The sequence below is a fragment of the Cornus florida genome, unplaced genomic scaffold (assembly GCF_030987335.1).
Source record: "Cornus florida cultivar Cherokee Brave unplaced genomic scaffold, ASM3098733v1 CherokeeBrave_3.0.0_Hap2_Chr03, whole genome shotgun sequence".
Taxonomy (NCBI): Eukaryota; Viridiplantae; Streptophyta; class Magnoliopsida; order Cornales; family Cornaceae; genus Cornus; species Cornus florida.
Genome location: NW_026775573.1, coordinates 53,322,669 through 53,348,792, shown reverse-complemented (window position 1 = coordinate 53,348,792; position 26,124 = coordinate 53,322,669). Strand labels below are relative to the sequence as shown.

The window sequence follows — 26,124 nt, the reverse complement described above, 5'->3', positions numbered from 1 at the left end:
TCAAACCTTTTGTAAACGGATCCGCTAAATTATCTTTTGACCTGATATAATCTATTGAGATTATCCCACTTGAGAGCAATTGTCTAACGGTATAATGTCGTCGATATGTCGAGACTTACCATATAGAGGGCATAAGTTTAGGCCAATTTGGAATATCTTCTAAGAAATTACGAAGCCACTCAGATTCTTCACCAGCTTTATCTAAAGCAATAAATTCAGATTCCATAGTGGATCTGGCAACACAAGTCTGTTTTGAAGATTTTCAAGATATGGCACCTCCTCTAATAGTAAAGACATAGCCACTTGTGGATTTAGAGTCCTTCGTATCTGATATCCAATTAACATCACTATATCCTTCAAGTACTGCTGGAAATCTAGAATAATGTAATCCATAACTTATAGTATATCTTAAATATCTTAGAACCCTTATTATTGCAGTCCAATAGTGTGATGACCTTGTGGGCGGGTGTGCCGTGGGCGGGTGCGAGAGACACTGTCAGGCTACCACACTGGCGAGCTACGGGTGCACAGTCCCACATCGCCTGGGTAGAGGAAAGGTAAAGTGCTTATATGTAAGTGTGTCATCTCCAATTGGTGTGAGGCCTTTTGGGGTGATGCCCAAGAGCAAAACCGTGCGGGCTCAGGCCCAAAGCGGACAATATCATACCATGTGGTGGAGCGGGTCGTTACAAATGGTATCAGAGCCTGACCCAGCCAGAAGTGTGCCGACGGGGACGTCGGGCCTCCAAGGGGGGTGGATTGTGATGACCTTGTGGGCGGGTGTGCCGTGGGCGGGTGCGAGAGACACTGTCAGGTTACCACACTTGTGAGCTACGGGTGCACAGTCCCACATCGCCTGGGTAGAGGAAAGGTGAAGTGCTTATATGTAAGTGTGTCATCTCCAATTGGTGTGAGGCCTTTTGGGGTGATGCCCAAGAGCAAAACCGTGCAGGCTCAGACCCAAAGCGGACAATATCATACCATGTGGTGGAGCGGGTCGTTACAAATGGTTATTTCCTAGATTACTTGTATATCTACTCAATTTATTAACTAAGTATGCTATGTCTAGTCGTGTGCAATTTATCAAATACATTAAGCTTCCTATAATGTGAGAATACTCAAGTTGTGATATGCTAGGATCCGTATTTTTCGATAAATAAAGATTTACATCATTAGGAGTCTTTATAAGACTACTATCTTCTTTATTAAAATTTTTTAATATTTTCTCAATATAGTAATATTGAGATAATACTAGACCATCTGATGTTCTGGAAATCTTGATTCCTAGTATGACATCAGCTATGCCTAAATCTTTCATACCGAAATTTTTAGTCAACATCTTTTTAGTAGTTTTGATAATAACATCATTATTACCTATTATTAGCATATCATCCACATATAGGCACACAATGAAATATCCATTTTGAGTGTTTTTCACATAAACACATTTATCACACTCATTAATTCTAAAACCATTTGACAACATCACTTTATCAAAATTTTCATGCCATTGTTTACGTGCTTGTTTTAATCCATATAAGGATTTTACAAGTTTGCACACCTTCTTTTCTTTTCCTGGAACAACAAAACCTTTAGGTTGTTCCATATAGATTTCCTCCTCTAATTCACCATTCAAGAGTGCAGTCTTAACATCCATTTAATGTATTTCTAAATTTTACAATGCCGCGATAACCAGCAATAATCTAATGGATGTTATTCTTGTGACTGGTGAATATGTATCAAAATAATCCAAGCCTTCTTCTTGCCTGTACCCCTTAGCAACAAGCCTAGCTGTATATTTTTTTATTGAACCATCAGGCTTCATCTTCCTCTTGAAAATCCACTTATACCTTAAAGGTTTAGTACCAGGAGGAAGATCCACCAACTCCCAAGTATGATTTTGCATGATGGATTTAATTTCACTATTTATTACTTCTTTCCATAAAGGAGCTTCAGGAGAAGACATAGCTTCCTTATAACTTTGTGGCTCATTCTTCAATATATATGTCAGAAAATCAAGACCAAATGACTTAGACGTTCTAGCTCTTTTACTACGTTTAGATTCTTCCTTATTTTCATCATCTATAAACTTTTGGTCTATATTCTCTTGTATATTGCTATTAGTAATATTATGATTTCTTTTAAGAGGATTTTTACAAGAAAATATATCCTCAAAGAAACAATCATTCCTTGACTCAATAATTGTATTGACATGGATGTCAGGAATGTCTGATTTATGCACAAGGAAACGATATGCACTACTATTCTGTGCATAGCCTATGAAAATACCAGGTTTTTGGTCCTACCTTAACTTTCTTAGAAGTAGGAACCATAACCTTAGCTAGACACCCCCACACTTTTAAGAATTTATAGAAAGGTTTTTGACCTTTCCATAATTCATAAGGTGTCACATTTGTTTTCTTTTGAGGTATTTTGTTGAGAACATTATTAGCAGAAAACAAAGCTTCCCCCCACAAATTTTGGGTTAAACCAAAACTTATCAACAATGCATTCATCATTTCTTTTAAGGTACGGTTTTTCGTTCAGTAACACCGTTCTGTTGAGATGAATAAGGAGCGGTAGTTTGGTGAATAATACCATGTTCTAAGCAAATGTCAGCAAATGGTGCTTCGTATTCACCACTTTTATCACTTCTAAACACCTTTATCTTCTTGCTAAGTTGATTCTTAACCTCATTCTTGTAATGTTTAAACATTTTCAAGGCTTCATCTTTACTTCTTAACAAGTATACATAATAGTATCTTATGCAATCATCAATAAAAGTAATGAAATACTTTTTCCCACCTCTGGTTGGCACAGATTTAAAGTCATAGATATCACTGTGACTTAATGCTAGAGTTTCAGTACTTCGCTCTATAGAGTGAAATGAGGTTCTAGTCAATTTTGCTTCTACACATGTTTGACATTTTTTATTTAAATCAATACTAAATTTAGGTATAGAATTCATGTTAATTAATTTACGAATCGTATCATAATTAACATTTCCTAACCTACCATGCCACACATCAAATGACTCAATCATATAAGCAGAAGAAGCATTAGCTTTTCAATGATTGAAGCTACTTGAAAAGATTCACTTAAAGTCATCTTCTCAGCATCTAACTCATGTAGAATCAGCTGAAGCTCCTACACTTTCTTGGAGTCTATCATTTTGAAGTCCAGAAATCATCCGACCTTGAACTTCTTCAAGCCAGCATCCTCAGTTTTTTTTATTTCTTGTCTAGTGACTCTCATAGCTCTTTAGTAGTAGAGTGTTATCTAATTCATTGAGGATGTAGTTATTGCATAGGAAGTCTCTATACTTCTATACATCAACAGCTCTTAGCTTTATAATGTCAGTTTCCCCCTTTTCTAGCACTGAGGCAGTTTCAGCTAGGTACTTGTTCAGATTTAGAGTTGTAAGGTAGAGCATCATTTCCTCTTGCCACCTTTTAAACTCCGCCCTATTAAATTTTTTGGGCTTCTTCCCATGGCTGACGGGAATATTAGGCATGATAGTACTTGTACTTGTCATTCATCTGTTATATATTAAATATACGGACCACGATCAAATTTACAGAAATAAATAACAAAAATATTTAAATAATTAAACTATAGTATAGGCCGATTCTGTCTTAAGATTGTAGTCCAAAAATATGCGGTCTAACTATATACTATAATATTACTATTTAAATATTATGCATAAATATAATGTGTATATATATATAATAATTATTATAAAATTATATATATATATATATATATATATGTATAATATCTTATAAAATAAAATAAAACAAAATAAAAGAACCTGGAAATAAGTCGAGGCTAGAATTTGATTCTATATCCTTAAGACAGATTCGCCCCGTTATGGTGCTAACGGATTCAGTGGCGTCTATCTCCTAAGATACAATAACTTTTACTTCCTTCGGTAGTAGCATTGCAAATCAAAGGAATAGGCGAACCGGCTCGGTGTAGTACTCTTTGACTCGAACTCGGACTCGGAGTGACTGACTAAGGCTCGAACCCAAAGACAAGGGCTCATACCCACAGACACTTATAGAAGAAGAGAGGAATGAGAGAATTCAGAATTAGAGAAAAGGATTATGAATTGGAGTGCTTTGGAATGAACCCAAGGGGGGGTTTATATAGGCCTCATGGTGTTTTTTGGTTTTAATATTTTTCTGATGTGAGACTAATATTACAAACCCATTTGGCTTATTAAACACCTTACTTTGGAGCTAATTTCTCATTCACCCGGAAATGGATTTGAGAAAATAAATATACCACGTTCATCTCTTTGCGGAGAGGAACGCGCTTGTCTATAGATCCGCAAAAAATTCTTAGCGGAATCTATTCAAAATCTCATTCAAAATTTATGTTTTTAACGCCCCCCTTTCCAACAATTGACGCCTTGGAATTATAATTTATAGAATTGGAGAAAAACAACTCAAAAAATTAAACCAAAATTTTCTCAAATTTCAATTCCAATTCCAATTCCATGCAGCTAAACATAACCCAAAACTATTAAAAAATTATTCTTTAATGGTAAGTTACTTAAACAAGCCAATTCCACTTGTATAGCCATGGTCCCAAAATGTCAAATCCACACTCTGGTGCACATTAAAGCTCATAGCCAACCAATTTCATCTCATACTGCCCTTCATCATTGAAGCCTCCTAAACAACATCCATTAATGGTATGAAAATCAATGATAGTATACTCTTATCTTAGGGGTTATAATAAACAATCATCCTCACCTAGATGATTGTGCACTAAAATTTGACATGAGGAATACCTTTGACCTTAGTGGGTTGGAACTCTTTGAAAAATATCCTCTTTCCCTGGAATGGCTAATAATTTTATTACTTAGAGGTGAATAGTGTATCACCTCCCGTTCCTTTTCAATATCACTCAATGAGGAATTACAGGAATACTTTAGAGAGGCAAGGGCATATGGTAAGTCGAGAAAGTCACCATTAGTTGACTGTTTTTCTCTATAACTAAACAATTAGTGATGGTATGGCCAAAATTTTGTTTCGCCCCAAGTCGCAAGACTAAAAAGTAGATGTTCATAGATGAACAAACCCGTTAATATCAAGTTGCACTTCATTAGAGATGAGAGAGATTGGAACAATAGAGAATCCAGCTCATATAATGACTAAGGTCACTCTCGATTGCCAAGTTCAAACACTGTCAAGGGGCTAGATTGGTGTTTGTGATGATGTGGTCCAAATCTTATTTCGGCCCAGGTCGCTTGCGACCCGATTTCAACCAAAAATGGAAGGCTTTTGTACTGACTCAAACCTGCTTTGATACGGTGTTGAAAGAAAAATAAAAGTTGAAGAGAGAAATAGAAAATGAAGAACAAAATGATATAAGTAGTTTAGCCACTAGGGCTTACATTCACGACACACAAAACCCAAAAGGCTACATCTCTTTCATTACATTCTCTCTTGATTTTGTTTACAATAACCACCTCTATTTATAGGTGAATTGGGGAAGACTTGTAGCTAGAGAATAGAAATTTCTTGCCTTACAAGTATTTTATAATAAAGGAATTACACATAAAGTCAAGTACTTGTTCAAGTTTATCAACGTTAACTCCAACATTTTTGTTATATAGTTACAAGTTGAGAGGAGATTAAAAATTCCCAAACATAGTCTTCTCTGTTACCTTCTCTTTCAACACCAATTTCGACTCATGTTTTCACTTCTCAAAAAGGATATGGGTGGAGGATAAGACTGCCAAAAGAAATGAAGAATAGAATTGGCATAGACACCAAAGGTGTGACTACGATGTCCTTTTTCACCCATGACAACAATGTAATGTCCCAGCTGTTGCACAGATAACTACTTTTAGCTATTTCTACAAGCAGCATCTCCCATACAATTTTTGAAACAGATCTTAATTGGAAAACAGTATTAAGGAACTTAATTATAGTAAATTCTACACAATATTGCAACAAGTATTGCCCATTTGGGGGGTCCAATACATGAAACATCGCCAATATCACAATTACCCTTTTGCATCTTTCAAATACTTGGGGCGCCCTCGAACAATGTGGAGAAGCTTTCAGGAGTAAAGAGGGAGACACTGGACATACTAAAGGCAAAATGAAATCGGTAAATCAAGATCGAAAAAGCAAAATTGAAAGGACTAAGATCTAAGAAAGTAATGCGACTTACATGCCCAAAAACTCAAATTTTCCATCACCAGAAGGAACAATGAAACACTCAAATTGCCCATACTCAGTTGTGTCATCCTTCAGTCCAAGTCACTAGAAAGAAGAATAACAATTATGACTACAACAATATCAGCATGATCAAATGTTGATGGTCATGAAAGAAAAACTTTTGAGGCTACACATTACGTGAGATGAATGTGTATGGATCCTACTTCATGAATACTAGATCTTTGCAAAAGAAAGGTAGTCATTTTCCATCTGTTTTTTTGAGGGCCATACAATTATTTCTTTCAACGGAATATCAAATTGCTCATGCTCCAAAGATGAATTTGAGAGTTTCTTGAACCATTTAGTATCATATGTTCAGATTGGGCTTCTCCAAATCTTAGTGAATTCATGCTCCTTTCTGCTTTACCATGTCAAGATCTAAATTATTATTCAGTTCATACATTATACATGTACGGACTCAGTTCTCTAGCCCTTCCAGCGCAGGGGAAACACTCAGACTATTTGGAACAGGAGTTCTTACTACAACTAGGATTTATATAAAAAGTAACGTGCAGGTTCCCTTCCCACACCTCCTCCTAGTAAACATGTCTGATTCAATCACCACTGGTCCCAAGTAATTAGGATGTACCAATACCATGGTGGGATATCTAACCACAGAAATTTGAGTTAACCAACAAATGGTGGGATATCTACCACACAAACTTGAGTTAATCAACAAATATTAAAGAAAGACTAGCTAATTTTATCTGAATTTTATTGAAAATGAAAGATAAACAATTCTTATTGCAAAATTGAGTGTGTTAAACATCCTTGACAGTCCTAGCTAATTTTATCTGAATTCTCCTAACCCTGGCACTTCCCCAAAAGTGGAGCTTTGAAAAGATAACCTTCTAGCTTTAAGTAAACTTGATGAAGTACCCATCTGGGCATGGGTCCATATCTTGCATTCTAATAACTTAGCAGCTTATATTGGGGAACAATAGAGCTCTTTCCCTGTTCATAAGAATTATATACAAATATAAACTATATAAACTGTTGCCCAAGTATAGACTCTTGGGGGGGGGGGGGGGGGGGGTGTAAATATAAAGGAGATAAGGGAAGAGAGATTGCAAACATTCACACGGCGATTTTAGCGAGGTTTGGAAACTCCTACTCCTCGGCTCAAGACCCCTCTTGAGACTTTCCAATCCACTAGTGTACCTCCTTATGGGTGGAGAGCAAACCTTTACATGAAGCAACTCCTTACTTCACTTTGCTAAAAGACAACCTCTCTTAGTCTTCCTTTGGGTCATACCAACCCTTACAAATTGAAGCTAGCTTGCTTCTTCTTCCTTGGGCCACACCAGCTCTTACAAATGAAGATCAATTTTGTTGCATACAAATATATCTCTCAAAGATTGATATGCAAATCAAAGCTCACAATAATCTCTCATAGATTTGATATACAAAGTTTAGCTCACTCTAGAGTATATATATGAATACAATGAAGCACAATACTCTTCTAATAATATGGGATGTTATAAGATAAAGAACAAAAGCTCTTTGGATGCTATATGATGTTTCTCTATAGTAGCAACCCTTAATCCCAAAGTCCCCAGCTCTATTTATAGAGTTTTGATGAGCTAATTTGAAAATATGTCTGTTGTGCACGGGGTTCAAGGCAAAATAGCTGTTCAGATTTGAATCTGCGCAGGTTCGGTCGTCCGAAATAAATCACTCTTGAGGTTCGGTCGACCGAATTGGTTTGAGGTTGACCACTAGCCTTGGTTCGGTAGACCGATGAAAAACTCCATTTGTTTCGGTCGACCGAAACTCCTTCCTCCTTTGTTCTAAAACATTCTGTGAGAATCGGCTCTGCTGATTCATTTGCCTCTTTAGTTTCGGTCATCTGAAACTCAAGTGATGTTCTTTAATTTGCTAGGTTCGGTAGACCGAACTAAGTTGGTCCTGTATTTCGGTAGACCGGAATACCTTAGAAGCTATGATTCAGACTTTGATAGAACCGGTCGACCGGTTCATGTTGCCTATGCATTTCGGTCTGCCGAAATGAACCTGCTGCTTCATGAAATTTTGTTCTATATTTGACAGATGAAACAGTCTGTGTACTGTGCACAGGACTTCTGCACATACCTTATTTCCATTGAAAACATTTAAGTAAATGTCTTTACAGTATTTATATGTCCATTTACTTTAAGTTTATAATGTAAATAAGGAAGTTCCCCCCATTTGGATTCAAAAAAAAATACTAAAAAATTGAAATCCAACTAAATCAAAATGTAGAAATTTAGTTTTAATACAAATTTGGATTTCCGACAGTTTTGATAAAAATGAATCCTTATGTAGACCAATGCAGACTTGGTTAAAAATTCTGATAAAATCAGTTTAGGCTAGTTGAAGTATAAAGAGTTATTATCGGGAAAAATTATTTTGAAATAATCATTATTTCAAAAATTCATTTTTCACACTTAGCCAAAAACACAATTTTTCATGACGCGCATTCTGGGATCCTAATGTCCGTTACCAACTCATGGTAATGAAGGCTTCTCATGTCTTAATTGTTGACCAATATGAATTATAGGATTGATGTGCATAGTCTTAGCATTTCTAACACAAATGATAAGTTCTTTCAAAGCTTATGCAAGCTTGAACTAACTCACTTTTTAGCAAAGACTACATATGTCAATTGTATATAAATGAAGTGCATAGTCTGTTGCTAATGGATATAGGAGCATATGGATGATGATATGATATGCATGGTCCTATAGAGATGAGTTTCAAATGGATTCATAAATATTTTGACATTGAATCCTAAACACTCACCATCCTATCTACTCCTTTCTTCACGCTTTGTTCATGATCGTGTAGGCTTTTAGGTAGACTTGCTTTCTTTCTTTCTTTGAGTTGCTTTCTTGCTCGTTGTAGTCCAAGCTATCTTTGGATGGACTTTGCATTTGTTTCTTTGCAACTTTATGTCTTTTTTGTATCCATTGCTTTTCTTGATATGATCTTGAATAATAGAATATTTGGAATGATCTTTCATGCTTCATTTAGGTCATCCTTTGAATGTGAATAATCTATAACACTCAATGTAAACATTAGTCCTTAAATACTATTAATGATTTGTTATCATCAAAACCTCTAGATTGTCATTGGATGAAATCCTTAAGGTTAACATAAACTTTTAATAGAAGATGATTATGAAGTAGTGATGATGATCATTATTATGATGACACTCAAATGATGTTCATTTAAAGATAGAATAAGTTTGTTAATGCTGTTTTCAAGTCTAAAGAAACATAACTAGGAAAATAGATTAGCTGGCCTTTCATCATTTAGTTACGAAAAAATAAATAAATGAAAGGAAGGGGTGAGAAGAAACATCTTACAACTATACCCAATGATGTGCTTGTGCACAAATTGAAAATCCAACATATCCTGTGAAGAGAGAGAGAGAGAGAGAGAGAGAGAGAGAGAGAGAGAAATTGAATAAAAAGGACAATTTAAATAATTTTGGTTGGAAAGAAACAATATCAATCAAAAGAAATTTAAAATGACAAGAAAGAAATTTGTACCTGGAATAATAGTGTTCACTATAATATATATTTTTATAGGATATAGACCCAACGATCAAGAAAGCGGACCTATATCTCCTCTTTTTGGTGAATCAGCATTTCTGGAAAGTGCACATGCAATTTACACACACAAACACAGATATACTCATTCCTATCAGATATGTCAAATAGATTTGAATTTAGCAATGCGTGCTCCATCTAGTTCCGTGTACCTACCACATACGAAAATCAACTAAACTTCAACAACGTAATAATCTAGAAAAAGAAAGAAGATCAAGATTGAGTTTTATTGACTTGAAAGAATTCAGATTATTTGGCATACCATTGTTGTAAGCATAATTATCGCAGAGAAACATTTGGGATGTTTGCAATCTTAGGCCAATCTTCCCCTGTTTCCTTATGGCATCTTTTATATAAACTGGGGTGACAATTGTGAAGACTCAGAACTTCTAATGCATTGAGGCCATGCATCCCCTCAGGTAATGATGCCAATTTGGGACAGCCGTAAATGGAGAGCCGTTTTAGTGATTTGAGATTGCCAATCCAGTAAGGCAAAGCTGTCAAATTTTCACAAATATGTATCTCTAGAGACTGTAGAAAGCTATCATACTGAAAACCCATAGGAAGAGACACCAACATTGGATTTCTTTTTATGGTCAGAGAACTTAGGTTCCAAAGGCCTTGAAATTGAAAGCCATCAGACAAATCAAGCTCTTGGCAGCCATCAATCACCAGTGACATGAGGGACGTGAGATGTTGTATTTCATCTGGCAGTGATGTCAATTTGTGGCAATAAAAAATGACAAGTCGTTGAAGTGATTCGAGTTTGCCAATCGAATTTTTTAAAGTAATCAACTCTACACACCTTTCAATATGAAGAGATTTGAGGGTGGTAACAAGTTGAAGGCCCACAAGGAGATGCACCCATTTTGGTATTCTTTTAATCTTCAAAGAAGTTAGGTTGCTAAGGCCTTTGAAATGCATGCCATTATCATCTTCTACCAAATCAAGCATCGGGTAGTCGTTGATCTCCATCTTCTCGAGTGCTGTGAGATGCCACATCACTTCTGAGAGAGAAGTTAATCTAGGACACCAAGAGATCTCAAGAAACCGGAGAAAAGTGTGGCTTTCAATAGCCCTTTCTGGCAGCGTAACTAGTGTTGGAAACGGCATTAGAAAACGCAAACTTTGGAAGGATTTTTAAAAAGATTCCGCTAAGAATTTTTTGCGAATCTATTGACGAGCGCGTTCCTCTCTGCGAGGAGATGAACGTGGTATATTTATTTTCTCAAATCCGTTTCCGGGTGAATGAGAAATTGGCTCCAAAGTAAGTGATTTATAAAGCCTAAATGGGTGTGAATAAAGTGGGAAATGCTTGTCCCACATCGAAAAAGTAGCAAAGCAACCTTGAGTATATATATGTCTAGTATGGGATTTGGATTTGGGCCCAAGGGCACCCAAATTTTTAAGAGGAGGAGGACCTAGGCTAGCCTAGATCCAACTACCACACGCGCGCCGCCGGTCCGAGGTAAGGCGGGGCTTGATTGTGAAACGCGTTTAACTTTTTACCCAAAGTTGGGATGGGCCTGTGTGGTTGTAATTTTATTTTGTTACTGGACTTATCAAAATGGGCTGAATTAATGGCCGAGTTGGATTATTTGCTTGCTGGGCTGGATCAGAATTAAAAGGATTCAGTTTTAATTTTGAACCAAGAGTTGCACCCTTTACAAATTAAAAACCACTAACAGATTTTTAATTCTGATTGGTCAACAATGGTTGCACCCATTCAGAATAGGCACCAACAAGCCTATAAATACCCATCATTGGGTTCATTTCAATTCACACCGATTTCAGAAATCTTCTTCTCTTCTTCTGAATTTCTTCTTCTAATTCTTCTTTGTTCGGTTCAGCCACTGGTTTGGGTTCAACCTAAATTGGTTTGGATTGGGTTCGAACCTTGGTTTCCAAGTTTCGGTTCAATCTTGGTCTCCGAGTTAGGGTTCAATCCTGGTCTCCGAGTCTGAGTTCAACAGAGAGTACTACACCGAGCCGGTTTGCCTATTCCATTGGTTTGAAGTGCTACTACCAAAAGAAGAAAAGTCGTTGTATCCTGGGAGATAGACGCCGAAGAGTCCGTTAGCACCGTAGCGGGGCGTATCTGTCTTAAGGCTATAGAATTAAATTCTAGCCTCGACTTTATCAGGTTCTTTTATAGTTTTATTTTCTTAATATTAAACTATATAAATATATATATAGATTGTTATAATAAATATTATATTTACAAATAATATTTAAATAAATTATACTATAGTATATGATACATTATTTTATCAACAACTAGATCATCAATGTACTGAATACATAGAGACTTCAATTTGGAAAGAGGAACTGGTGAAGAGAGTGAAGAGGGCAATATTGGGTCCGTTGTTGGAATTGTTGGCGTTGCCATCATTGTGAACTGTTATTGTACTAGCTTCTCATTAACCCGCATCAATTCTAGTTCTTCAACACATGGATGCAGAGGCATTGATTCCAGCTTGGGACAGTTTTGGATGGTTGATACCGAAAGAGAAGGAAATGCCATTGGTTCTTCTGCTTTACACCTCCACCATCCCTTCAAATTAGTCAAGCCATTGAGTTAAAGTTTTTTCAGGGATGGGAAGAATGTTGTCGTTGGTTCTCTTCCTCTTGTTGATGATGAGGGTGAAAAAGAAAGTGACTCATCACCACCACCATTAGTACGGCTGCTGTTGTCTATGTATTCTAGGGAAGCCAGCTGAGAAAGTTCAAGAACTTGGAGAAAATGAAGTTGCCCAAACTGTGGAAGTTGCTCGCATCTGGAACAGGCCGCGATAGTAATTTTGACTAAATTTGGGAGGGATAAACCACTACTCATCATCCAACTTGGGAAACTCAAACTCCCATACCCTGTTACTGAAAGCCTCTTCAAATTCGGGTGTGGTTGGAGGCCTTCAAATATTAACACTAACTCATCATCATCATCATTGGCCCATTTTAATTGCAGTGACTGAAGGTGTTGTTTCTCCTTCAAAAAGTTTGCTTCCTCGATTTTGGCTTCTTCTGTTGTGCTTGCTGAGCACGGTCGCCCCAATCGTCAATCGTTAACTCTCCCCTTAGATTGGTTATACCTTTTAGTTCACTCAAATCACCACTGAGCTTAGAGGCAATGTTGTCTGTGTCCAATACAAAAAGTGTTAATGTCCGAAGAGAAGTCAACTGGCCTAACCCATATGGCATACGAGTCAAACCAACATCCATCAAGCTCAAGATGCCTAAGGCTGACCAGTTTCCTAGTCTCTTTTGGCAATTCTTCCAGATGACAACAACCAGAGAGTTTTAACGTTTGCAAATTCCAACAAAGTAATGGAACTTGGTAGACTCTTGATAGCACAATTTTCAGAAAGATCAAGATACCTCAAATGTTGCAGCTTGCTTATGCAACTTGGCACTGTTGTGATCCCCAAGCAATGGAGATCCAACACACGCAACCTTGTTAGCTCTAGTATTTCAGAAACTAAATTGTTTGGCTCACCAATACCTATACGTTGACCATGCAACAGAAATGTTCGTATCTTGTTAGCCCTGCGCAAGTCGGCCAGAATATCAATTGATATACCTTCACAGGAAGCAAATGACACATGACGAATTGTTGAAGGAACATCTTTTGCATCTGAATTCAGAACGAAGTTCTCTTTTCCTGCAACAAATCTTGCAAGGTCACTAATAACATCATGCATTTTACAACTTACTATATCACCCCATTCGTCTCTTTCAACATATTGAAAAAAGGACCTCCTTAACAAGTCCTGAAAATACAAATCTCCAACATCTTCCAGATCTGGATTTTTATCCAGTGGCTGAATAAGTCCATGAGCAACCCACACCCTTATCAAGTCTTTCTTATAAATTACACGTTCTTTTGGATATAAGGAACATAATTCAAAGCATCGCTCAAGATATGAAGGAAGATGGTCGTAATTCAACCTCAATATAGGTAAAACAAAAAACCTTTCTTCATTTATTTTTTGTTCAAGGGTTTTGGAAGCCAACAACAACTCATCATCTGCATCTTGAGCATATAGTAGGCCTCCTAAAGCCCTTATGGCAAGAGGAAGACCTTGACACATATTTAGAATTTGCTCTTCAACTTCAACTAGATGTGGCGCAGTATTTTGCTCTTCCCCATGTTTAAATGAGATCTTAAACAGGGACCATGATGCCTGAAATGGCAAGGGTTCTAAAAGTAATGGTGGAATTGTGGGATAAATTGCCACTTTGTATGCCCTACAAGTAGTTAGCAATATCTTACTTCCCCTCTCACCACCCATCAAGAGATCTGATAGCTGTAGCCAGGCACAGACCCAGCAGGTGACCAGGGGGGCAGATGTACCCCCTAGATTTTTAATATTTTCATTTTATACCCTAATTTTTAAAAAATTTATGAAAATGCCCTCCCTAAAATTACAATTCGCCCCCACTGGATTCTTTTTTTTTTTTTTTTTAGCATTTTATACTTCATATTTTGATAATTTATGAAGATGCCCCCACTAGAATTATAATTTGCCCCACTGATTTTTTTTTTTTTCATTTTATACTTTAAAATTTTTAAAACTTATAAAAAAAACCCTATTAAAATTACAAAAATGAACCCATCATATAATTTTGTACTCACAAATTAAAAAGCCGCCCCCCCTCACAAAATTTTCTGGGTCCGTCACTGGCTGTAGCCATAAATCACCACCTTCATTCCACACATTGTCCAATACAAGCAGGAACCTTTTCCTATCAATTTCTTTCCTAAGGTGATCTTGAATTACTCCATCCATAGGATGATGAATTAGTTTTTCAGTTAGTTTCCTGCCTGTTGCAGATTCTATCATTTCTTTTGCAATCATTTTCACATCAAAGACATCAGAAACGAACACCCACATCTTCAGTTCAAAATGATTAGTGACCCGCTCATCATTGTATACTAATTTAGCTAGTGCGGTCTTGCCTACTCCCGCGGTTCCAACTATTGGGATGACCGACACGTCAAATTCACAGTCCACTAGCTTATTTACAATATCCAATTTTTCTTCCTCCCTCCCAATAACTACTTCCTCTTCTTGATCTGCTGCTGCTGCTGGTTGCACAAAAAAAGAAAGTGTTTCCTTTCTATTGTAGTACTCCATCATGTAGTTATTCTCATCACCAACTTGTGTGGATAGAGAAGAGCATCTTTCATCATGATCTATTTTAGTTAATCGGCTAATATAGATCCTGTTTTCTGCAATGGCACGTAGTACCTTCCTAATGGCCTTAAATTTACGACCCGTCTTAAATCGAAAAACAAGCTGGTTGGAGCTCGAAAAGAAAATGCGTACCTTCTTTGTTCCCCAGTACTTATCCTCCTGAACCATTACTTTGCGCTGCAGAGCTTCAGTGGAGAAGTCATCAACCAAGTCATCGGCATCATAAACTGCAAGAATGAACTTTTCGAGCCACTCACCGATCTCCTCGTTTTCCATTCTCTTCCTGGCTGCATCAGTAAGCACCGGTGTGGTTGTCAAAACTATGCTTCCGAGTTTCTCAAGTGCATCCTTGACGCCCCACTCCACTCCAAGCACCCTGAGAATCTGAGAAGGCAATTTCTCCAGGATTTCAGTGACAATGCTATGAGGAACGGCTTCTAGACGCTGAAAAGCTCCATCAATTTCTTCTTGGTTAGAAACAGGAAGCTGCAGACCTTTCTCACCTAAAGAAAAAGGAAGCAGTGGATGTTCCTTAATCTCCATTTCTGCTTGCTTGCTGGGAGAAATTAAGGATGCTGGTTGCCTTTGAAAAAAACAAGAAATTAAAGATGCTGATCAAAATAGATGCTCTTGAGCTCCTAAAATTAGGTAAGAACCAATACTAGTGGTAAATAGTTTATTTCTTTGTGAAGCTGCACAAAAAGAAGCAGGCATTATTGATGATGATAGAATCAAGTCAAGTCAAGGGAGGTGGGCTTCTAATGTTTGTTTATTTATTTATATTTATCATGGGTATCTAATGTTTATAAAAAGTGAACTGAATGCAATTTTAACAGACTTTAATAGTGGCAATGATTGGACAACATTTTCTAAAAGTGTATAAGCTTTTTACTCTTATTTTCTTCTTAAAAATAAAATATAAATACCAATATGCTCATAAAAAAAAGGTTATATGAAAATTATACAATTAAAAACTTGTGTTACAATTCATTTGTTTGCTGCGGATCACAAGGGTCGCCCAAATTTGTACATTTCTTCTTTAATTTACTTAATTTTATCAAATTAAACAAACACTTTGAATTGATTTGTTTAATTTATTTTCAAAATATTTTTTTTTCCAATAATGCCAATTTAATATGAACAACATGGTGACATAAGTTGTACAACCCAAATTCCCAATTTAATATGAACAGATATATAAGCAGTATGTATTTTTTGTGAAATATGTACTAATTCAAAAGAGTTCATTACGGCAATCATGTGGTCATTTTATTGTCCTAGGGTCATTTTCGATGTTAATCTTCATCCAACAAAGTACCTTTTTTTCAACAGTCCAACAAATGTTGCAAATCAAGAACACAATAAAATAATAATAGAAATATAAACTACGCAAATACAAAAATTTACGCGATTCGGGTATAGCCCACGTGCATTTACTATGCAAAGAAAACAGGCCCCTAACACTTTTCCTTCCTCACTCTATAAAGCAACTTTTAGTATTGTCTCATCTCACACCACAAATCCTAACACCATATGTATTACATTCGCGAGAATCTAATATCTGAGTTCACAATCCCCCAAATCCTAACACCATTATACATTACATTCAAGAGACCCTAATATCTGAGTTCACAACTCTCAAGACAAAACTGGTCGAAAAATTTATTTTCTTAACCGAGTCCCAGCGCGACACTGAGGGAAACAAAATCCAAGCCATAATTTCACATAAATAATATGATCATTTGTTCTGCACGCAATGGTAAGGTACAAAAGAGAGTGTGGAGATTACCTTACAAGAAGTGTTACTTCCTTGTGTTGTAGGAGTATTTCAATGAGTCTGTGACCTCTAAAAATGCAATAACAGACTGCGGAAAAGCTTATGAGAATGTGAGGTAAGGACACTCTTTCATCTCCAGTCAACATCTGTAAGATTGTGACCCCTGAAAAGGTTTTGAAAAAATGGGGAACTTTAAGATCAGTAGTTGCAAACAGCTAGCTCCCAACTTACGAACAATAATTACGAACCCAAACAATATCGACAAAATTTGACATTCATCACTTTCAGTATATCTATGAATGAAATCAAAACATACCCCAGTACAAAATCAAGTAATAATCACAAAATTTGACAGGGAAAAATAAATTTAATGATTTTAAACTTACAAAAAGATGGATAGCTTTTTACCGCTTTGGTCTAGAAGAACATTTCATAATTCAACATTATCAGAAAAATTATAGTGATAAATCATCAAATATTTAGTTAAGGATGATTTTGAGCAAACAAAATTATTCAGTTAGGCCATAACACCAAAATGAGACCCACATGAAAGAACCTATGAAGAATAAAAATAAAAAAATAAGAAGACCAAAGCTCACCCTCTAGTCTTCTTCGGCCCTCTCCACCATGAGAGGGCTACTCATCCAGTCGGAGTATCCAGAAAGCTTCGGGGGTCAACCGGTTTGAGAGAGTAAGGTCCCGTCCTCGGCTCGTCGTGTCTGCTCGGAAACGGCCTCTCCGTTCTCATCACCGGCGCCGCTGGGGTTTGTCAGCATGCATGTCTCTGTCGCACTGAAGCGGCGTGGCGACAGCATTCTTGGCCTCGACGACAATACTCTCCTCCGGAAGGTGGCTTTTGCGGCATAGGTTAGAGTAAGGTAGGCCATGGTGGTGGGAGAGTGAATCCTGGATTGAAAAAAAAAAAAAAAAATTAGATAATTAGATTACCATCTAAATTCGATTATTCAATTCCTTAACAAATGAGAGATAGATTTATGTCAATAGGATTGGATTAAATATATATGTATGTATATATATATTATATATAGATATATATAAAAGAGTCAAGTGCCAAAAAAAAAAAAAAAAAAAAAAAAAAAAAAAAAAAAAAATCTCTCATAATATATTACCTCTCTATCATTTGAAAAACCCCTCTTGCTTTTTTCAATTTGTGCATTTATGCCGACAAATCTTAAATTTAATAATAAAATTACTAAATTAACCGTTACTTTATCATTAAAAAAAAATATATATATATAAAATGTCAAAATTATTAGGGGTGGACAAAAAATCTGCAAATTCATGGATCCGATCTGATCCAATCCGTACGGATCGGATAGGATTGATAGAGCCATGGATCGGTGACGGATTCAAAAAAATTGAATCCGTAGTTCACGGATCGGATCACGGATTAGGCTGTTAAAAATCTGATCCGATCTGTGAATCTGATCCGTGACCAATCCGTAGCATATATATATATATATATATAAAATATTTTATAATACAATTATACCATATACAATTATACAATCCTATATATATAATATTACTATATTAGTGTTGGGACCACGTCACCTTGAAATTTACGAGACTTTGAAAAGCAGTGGACTTTTTGCATCTCTAACAAAATGGAATCTTTTGGCTTCCTAACCAGGTTTGGCCAGATCTTGTATCAAAACATCTTCCCCTTTCGAGTAACTTTACTCTTTCTTCCGTTTTCATTGAATTAATCCTTCTGATCTACTCTGCCTGAGAACTCAAGGAAGACCAAAGAGAAAAGCGGCCCTCACCAAATCGAAATCTAGCCACCGATCGGTGAAAAAAAACCCGTCTCATCTCTCTTCTTCTAATCTTCTCTCCCATCTCCTTCTTCTTCTGATCTTCTTTACCATTTGCCTCACTGTGTTGTGGTTTTCTGATTTAAAGTTCATTGTTAATTTAATCAAATTTTTATACTTTTGCAGATGTTAAGGAGATTCATGGAGATTGTTATGGCATATTTAGTCCGCGGATTGGATCCGATCCGATCTGCCATTTCACGGATCGAATCCGATCCGATCCGTTGGCTAACGGATTGGTGGCGGATTTAGAATCTCTCAATCCGTTGTGAGCGGATCGGATCAGGATTGATGCCTAATCCAATCCGATCAGATCCGATCTGTTGCCACCCCTAAAAATTATCCATAAAGTCATATATGATTTTTCACTTTCATGCTTGCCCTGTATATGTACACTATTCACAACAACATTGCTTAACTAGTAAGAAATGGTATGTTGTATTTGTGCACAAGTTAAAATTGAAGAAGGGATATATACGTGTAAGAATTTCTAAATAAAAATAAACAAGTCCACACAAATAAAAATACTCATAGAATTGATCCAAACTTCTTAGTATTGCTTTGACGTGGCCTTCTCTGAATATCATAAGTAATTTTCTCTCTATTTTTCATATATCCATTTTTTTTTTTATAATTTCTATCTATTTATTTTGAAAATTTGTAACCGGTTCTTAATTTTTTTCTTGATCTTTTTGAACAAGTTGGAATTGGATTGCTGATTTTTTTGGAACGGGTCAAACAATGTCTTCCCAGGTTGTGCTCTCTACTGATACTATGAAATTCTTAGAGTGATTTCGGGTGCTCTGTTCTAGAGATAAAGAAAAAACTATCAACACAGAGAGAAATTTTAGAGAAAAAAAAAAAATTAGAGAGAAATATTTTATTTTCTTATAGAAGGAGAGTTTTAGGAATGGAAGTAAAATATATAGAAGTAATAAAATTAGAAAAGAATATTTGTAGGAAAGATTATGTTTCTATATATATATTAAAATAAATAATATTCAAAAAAATAAAAATGATGTACAGGTGCCCGGAATCTCACTTCACAAACCAAATGAAATATGGTATCATAATATATATATATATATATATATATATATATATATATATATATATATATATATATATATGATGTCTTCTTGGTAACAAATTGTTAAACGACAACATCGATACTTTGGAGAGAGGAAAAAGATATTACGAGTAGAGAGAGATTTCCTTGGATAGGTTTTCAAGTACATCCAAACAAAATTGGTAGGGGCATTCTTGTTACACAAAAAGGTTAATTTTGGATTTTCAAAAGAAAAAAAAAATAATATCATCAACGGCTACTTTTCAACACATTTTTTCAATAGGGGACAAATTGCTCAAAATATGGATAATACAAGGAGTTATAAGCACCCTTTTTTTTTTTTTTTTTGTACTAGGGGTTGTTTTTTGCACATTTTTTATATAGCGAGGGGGTTAAATTGCACTTAACCCTATATATAATAATATTTTATATTATATATATACATTTGTATTAGTTGTAAAAAAAAAAAAAAAAAAAAAAAAACCATAATGTTATATGTATAATAGTGTGGTGTTTTCACCCATATACTAATAAATCTCCTCATATACATATTAATAATATCATAATATTTATTCACTAACAAAGAGTAAATGATCTTTTTTTTTTTTTTTTTTTTTTATTTTAATTTTTAAAAATTCACTTTTATCAGATCGGATCGAGTAAAATACTTATCTGGTTTGAATCGGATCAAGCCAAATCCGATCAGAATCCGATCCGTTGACAAGTTTACAAAAGAGTATCAACGGAATGTTATATGTATGTATTTGGCAAGAAATACACTCACATCCCATTACACTCACACACATTATTTCGTTAGGATTGATCCCATTAAAACTATTATATTAAATTTTGGTAACTAAAATCTAATGAAAAATGATACTTGCACCGAATACTCAGGCTCAAAAGTCAAGCTGATGGTGATGTGCCACTATAGCCATACTACACTTAGAACGATAAAAATTTAAAGGCAAAACTATCCTTACAGAATCCAAATTAGCAAAGAATCTCAATTATCGATAATATCTCTCATCATCCATCTCTATCCTATAGTTAAACCATTCTTTATTTCCTTCCTCACCCTTTTCTTCATTGCCATCATTGATTCCCGATCATAACCAGGATACACAAATATATCACTTTGCAGTACTTGGTAAGGAGGGTTTTTTTCCCTGTTATCTCTGGCGTCACCATAGTTGTCGTCACCATCAGGTCGCCCGAAAAGACCACTCATTCCTCTTCCATGGTGGCATTCTCTCTCCCCTTTTCAAGTTGATGTAGTTGACGAAGGACCCTCACAAGTGTAGTTAAGGTTGACAAGAATGTAATTTTTGTAAAACTTTTGTATCTTTTGTATTAAAGGGGTAATCATGTAAACTTTGAACCAAACATGTTATTCTTTTGTAAATGTCTAGACGACAACGTAAACTATTCTTTTGGAGTATGTAAATATTAACCTTATGCATTATTTTTGTAACAATATGCAATGGATGAATGTTTGGGAATGGTGTGGTAGTTAAGGGGTTTTTATGTCATTTTACGTTGGAGAATGTATTAATAGGATGTGTCTTATCTTTTTTCTTTTTTTATGTTCATGCATATTTTTGTATCATTTGGGACAGGTTTTAGACTTGTTTGAGGTCACCCTTGATGCCACGGGTGTATCCGATGCCTTAAGTAACCAGAAAAAGGCCAATTTTGAACTTCCAAGAAGCGTCAGCCGGTTGGTGATATAAGCCAGTCGACCGATAGTTCATTTTGGCCAAAACAGAGAGTTGGCATCGCTGAAACCTTGTTCATCCGGCTGACTATCTCTGTCGACTGATTGACCCTCTTGTTTTCGGCTGACTGACATATGGTTTCAACCGGCTGATGCCTGTAGCACATCAGATTTTTAGGCCGACTTCAAATAGTCATAACTCCCTCATTTATTAACCAAATTGGGTTAAATTTGGGTCTAAGTTCAAGGAGTTTGAGTCTTCTTTCCAATGATACCAATTTCATTCCAAAATTCCAACCGTAGAGGAAGTTATGGTCGTTTTAGTGTGGACTACACTGAAAATCGTCCAAACTATAAAGGCCTAATTTAGTGAGATCGTTGTCTTTGTATCTAGAACCGTACCAAATGAGTTTATATAGTTGTGAAGACTTAAATGGAATCCCTTTGACTCATTTAGATTCAAGTCATTTCTTTTCTTTATCTTGTAATGACCTTATTACCCTTGGGCGGCGGCGGGTCGGGTTAGAACCTAGATAGCGTTTCGGATCCTCCGATTTGGGTCGTTATACTACTATCTTTAATTGGTCATATATTCAATAAATAAGGGAATGGACCATCCACTTGCTTATATTTTGCATAAATAACCAATCAAAAGCATTCAGTTAGGCAATTCACTACAACTCTTCGGTGTGAGTATCACTACTTTTAGTTATATCTCCTCAAGCCTTCACGGAGAATATTGAATTCAAATTTTATAATTTAGATGAAATATACCAAATTCTCTTCTAAAGTTTGACCTAACACGTGGATGAGAAGAATGACCAACATTACACTATACAGCTCACGTGTACTCAACGACTCCCCTCCAATAATACCTATTAAATCCATTAAAGAAATTTCATAATAATGTTCGAATTGTCCATCTTTTGTGTGAAAAGAGGTTAAAAATAAGTGTATGTCAATTTACAAAAATATTATTTATATGTGGATCCATAAAATGTATTGGGTATACGAACAATGAATAATTATTTTTTATTGCCAAGAAAAATAGTGAGGGAAGTAAAGTTGGTGGTACCCAATATTTTTTTTCCAACATGAATTATGAATTAAAATATTGGTTAAACATAAAAGACACAAAAATCTAGAAAGCCTTTTCAGAAAATTTCATGATAAACCCGTGAAAAATGAGAGATCTTTTATTGGTATTTTTTCCCCACATTATGAAGTTATTCCATCAAAAGCTAAAAAACCTCAAACATTACAAAGTATCAACATCATGCACTAAGTCTAAAACATGAACAAGGCAAATTGTTGCAAGCCAGCCCCCTAATCTCATTCCCGCCCCCTACACATGTAGATATTGTACATTTTGCACCATTTTGTACTCATTGTTTTCAAAATGTGTCTATCCAGTTAATGCCAACAACCTCCTGTAAGCAATTACAACCCAAATAGGATTCATGGCTCCAATACACAAATTTATATAGAAGAAGACATACCTGGTATAGAAACTATGTTTCAAGAGAACACTAAAGCGGAAATGCTCTTCAACCCTCTAATCTTTTCTCTGCGTATAGAATAATGGATTCCAGACTTTTTACACATATATATAGATGAAGGTTGGGACCGTTCCACATAAACATTAAGAGGTGTGTTGGTTCCATCAACCAACACAACTCTTCATATATGCAACTATACACTTTTTAATAAGTGATAATGCACCTCAATTAAATACGATACAACCTTTCTTACATATATGATCTAATGATTAATATTACTTAATTATTGTTGGGCTATTATTTGCTTATATTCTCCCACTTAGTCTAACAATAATAAATTCTGATCACTTCAAGATCAAAATGATTATTGAGTGTACTATAGAAGTTAATTTATATATTTATAACAAATACATCTACCATTCAATTTGGATTACCTTCGAGTCTACTAATATGGGACCAAGGACGTTATTATATCAATAGTGATATAAGACACCAATGGTCACTAATACTAACAAACTCAACTCCAAAGTCACATATATACTGTATGCGCATATATTTAACACAATATTCATGTCATGCATTAGTCCTACCGGGTCTCAATAAGGACACACCGCGTCTCAAAACTGGACACTTAAGTCACAAATTTTCCATACACACGTGCACCAATATGGAAAAATTTAGTAAATGACGATAATAACTGTGATCACAAAATAAAATTGTCTTTACCTGAGCTAAATACAACCTCCCACTAACTAATTAAATTAATGTTGTCAAAGAGAAATTTGCAACCTTACTATACAACATTAGCGGCAAATCCTTAGTTATGGGATCAACAATCTTTTATTGGGTATCAATGTGCTCAATCAAACACTAGCTGGATTTGTATCCTCTATTTCACAACAAGGTATTAACGGTCATATTTTAAGACCAACTTGAACTCTTATTGTTTCCTTAATACAAGACTGTAGCAGAATTATTAACCTGAAGTCCAAAATTGATATTTTATAATGTATGAAACGTGGCCTTATAACATACAAATAAAATCTACTTCTATCATTTATCATAATAGTAAAACAATACTTGAAGTGGATTTGTATAATATTTTGACAACCAGCAAAGTCAGTTTTTACCACTCCTATAAAGATATGGTTCTTAGTTATTTGCAGATACCTTATAAATTTCTTTGCCGCTTACTATATATCAAAACCAGGATCAATGTGATATCTGCCTAGTATATGTTATTTTATTGTTAACCATATATAAAACCTAAGTATACATTAGATTTCCAAAGGTGTAGAAAATGCCTTTTACCTAATCCTGCTCTAGATATTTTCTTGGTCCTTGGATTACCAAATTTCTCAACTTTTACAATGGGTACAATTCTAATCTATAGTGTTATATGTCAAATACTTTTAGAACTCTATCAAAGTAGGTTCTTTAATTGTAACAATCCAAAATTTCACAAAATTTATTTAGATGAAAATTAATGCCAATAAAGAGGCTCCATCAACACCTTCATCTCAAATCTTTGAGAAGTTAAAAAATGTCACTTTTATTCACATTTAACACTAAAGATGAATTTACTCCCATTAACTTTGAGAATAATTAAAGCCACACATTTACAGTTTAATTGATGGGAATGTCAACTAAACTTTTCAGAGTTAATTAAATAATGTCTCAAAATAATTAACTTTGAATGGGATCAACATAGCATATAATAATCTTTCATTTGGGCCAAAATTATCATATGTCAGTCTCCTACTGGTGAAATAATTTTTACCTTTGAAGCTAATTAATTATAGAAAACACAATAACAACTTATACTCCTTTGGGCATAGTGAGTTATCAATTGTGTCTTCCACACTAATTACCTCAATCCGCTTAGTTGGACAAACTCAATGACCCACCTTTGGGCTTGATCATTGGTCGTCTTTACTAAACGCCAACACAATCCTTTAACTTTAAAAAAATAATAATTTTGCCACTAACTACAGATATCATTAAACATTTTCACTAGTGTGCCACTTTAGTGACTAAACACTCGATCAAACTTAATGACACTTGTGCTTAAAATTGCAAAATATGATTCAATTTCCCGAATGCATCAAGCATATACATATACATATTATGCAACAATTTATAATATTAGGCACATGCATAATTATGTATATAATTTCAATAACATGTATAATTTCATAAACTTATATGCTATGAAACTTTAAATTAATCATTGATTATGCCATGTATATCATCAAAGATTTAAAACATTCAACTAATGATGATAACTTAATAAAAAATGGCATATTTATGAAAATTATTAAAACACTAAATCATATCTCAAGCCTTAAAATTTATACATGCTATAAAATAAAGAATTTCAGGACAAAAATTTGTCATATAATTATATCTAGTAGAATCATACACGCTCTAATTGAGTTTGCTATGGGTCTATAACAAAACACCTCTAGAATACCACGTGCATAACTATTGGTGCATATACCACAAATACAGGTGCATGTAACATGCATGACTAACAGTTGCATAGACACGCCTATTGGTTAAAACCCAAAAGACATGCCTATTGGTTTAAATCCAAAAGACATGTCTATTGGTTTAAACCCAAAAGACATGACTATTAATTCCATAAGACATGACTATTTGTTTAAATTCAAAAGACGTGACTATTAAATCTAACATCATAAGACACGACTTTTGATTGAAATTCAAAAGACATGACATATATATATATACTCACACACAAAATAAATATTTGTTACCCAAACTAAAACATGCCCTGTTATGTTGTATGAGTGGTACTGTTTCATTTACAAGTATGATAAACAGTCGTGACCTCTGGATATTATTTACAGTAACACTATTACATGAATATTAGAGATTCATGTTATTGTCTAATATGTGATATGTATGAACACCCAAAAATGTTATTATCCCATAAACACCCAATGACATTCACGTTGTTGTCCAACACATTCACATTAAAAACATTCTTGTCAACACTGGTTCATATATATCATTTCTTTTTTGTCACAAATTTTGTGTATCATGAGAACTATAAAAGTTTTCTGATCTTTTTGGTTACAATACATAGCATATATACACAAAAAAAAAAAAGAAAAAGAAAAAAAAAAAGATCAATTATATACAAGTGCATGTCGTACACTTTTACTAACATTGGATGC

The 26,124-nt window shown here is 35.0% G+C and overlaps 2 protein-coding genes and 1 long non-coding RNA gene across 4 annotated transcripts; all 3 read right to left on the bottom strand.

Annotated features, from left to right (window-relative positions):
• Nucleotides 1-5,442: 5,442 nt before the first annotated feature.
• On the bottom strand, nt 5,443-11,037 carry LOC132298798 (uncharacterized). 2 transcript variants are annotated; one of them, XR_009479958.1, is made up of 4 exons: nt 9,770-11,037; nt 9,018-9,632; nt 6,190-6,281; nt 5,443-6,106 (listed from the first exon to the last, which is right to left on the bottom strand). It is a non-coding gene; the product is annotated as an uncharacterized LOC132298798 (long non-coding RNA). The 2 variants fall into 2 exon arrangements; XR_009479959.1 differs by having other exon boundaries at nt 9,584-9,632.
• Nucleotides 11,038-13,080: 2,043 nt separating this feature from the next.
• On the bottom strand, nt 13,081-14,118 carry LOC132301613 (putative disease resistance protein At3g14460). The gene has a single exon (XM_059798853.1). It carries the CDS (start codon nt 14,116-14,118, stop codon nt 13,081-13,083), a length of 1,038 nt encoding a protein of 345 aa, XP_059654836.1.
• Nucleotides 14,119-14,368: 250 nt separating this feature from the next.
• Nucleotides 14,369-16,862, bottom strand: LOC132298797 (disease resistance protein RGA2-like). Its single transcript, XM_059795155.1, has 2 exons — nt 16,814-16,862; nt 14,369-15,607 (listed from the first exon to the last, which is right to left on the bottom strand). The coding sequence occupies exon 2, from the start codon at nt 15,565-15,567 to the stop codon at nt 14,443-14,445; it is 1,125 nt and encodes a 374-aa protein (XP_059651138.1). The 5' UTR covers nt 15,568-15,607; nt 16,814-16,862; the 3' UTR covers nt 14,369-14,442.
• Nucleotides 16,863-26,124: the final 9,262 nt, after the last annotated feature.

Coding starts and splice junctions, on each gene's coding strand:
- LOC132298797 (XM_059795155.1), bottom strand. CDS start 15,567: ATGGAGATTAAGGAACATCCACTGCTTCCTTTTTCTTTAGGTGAGAAA.
- LOC132301613 (XM_059798853.1), bottom strand. CDS start 14,118: ATGGGTGGTGAGAGGGGAAGTAAGATATTGCTAACTACTTGTAGGGCA.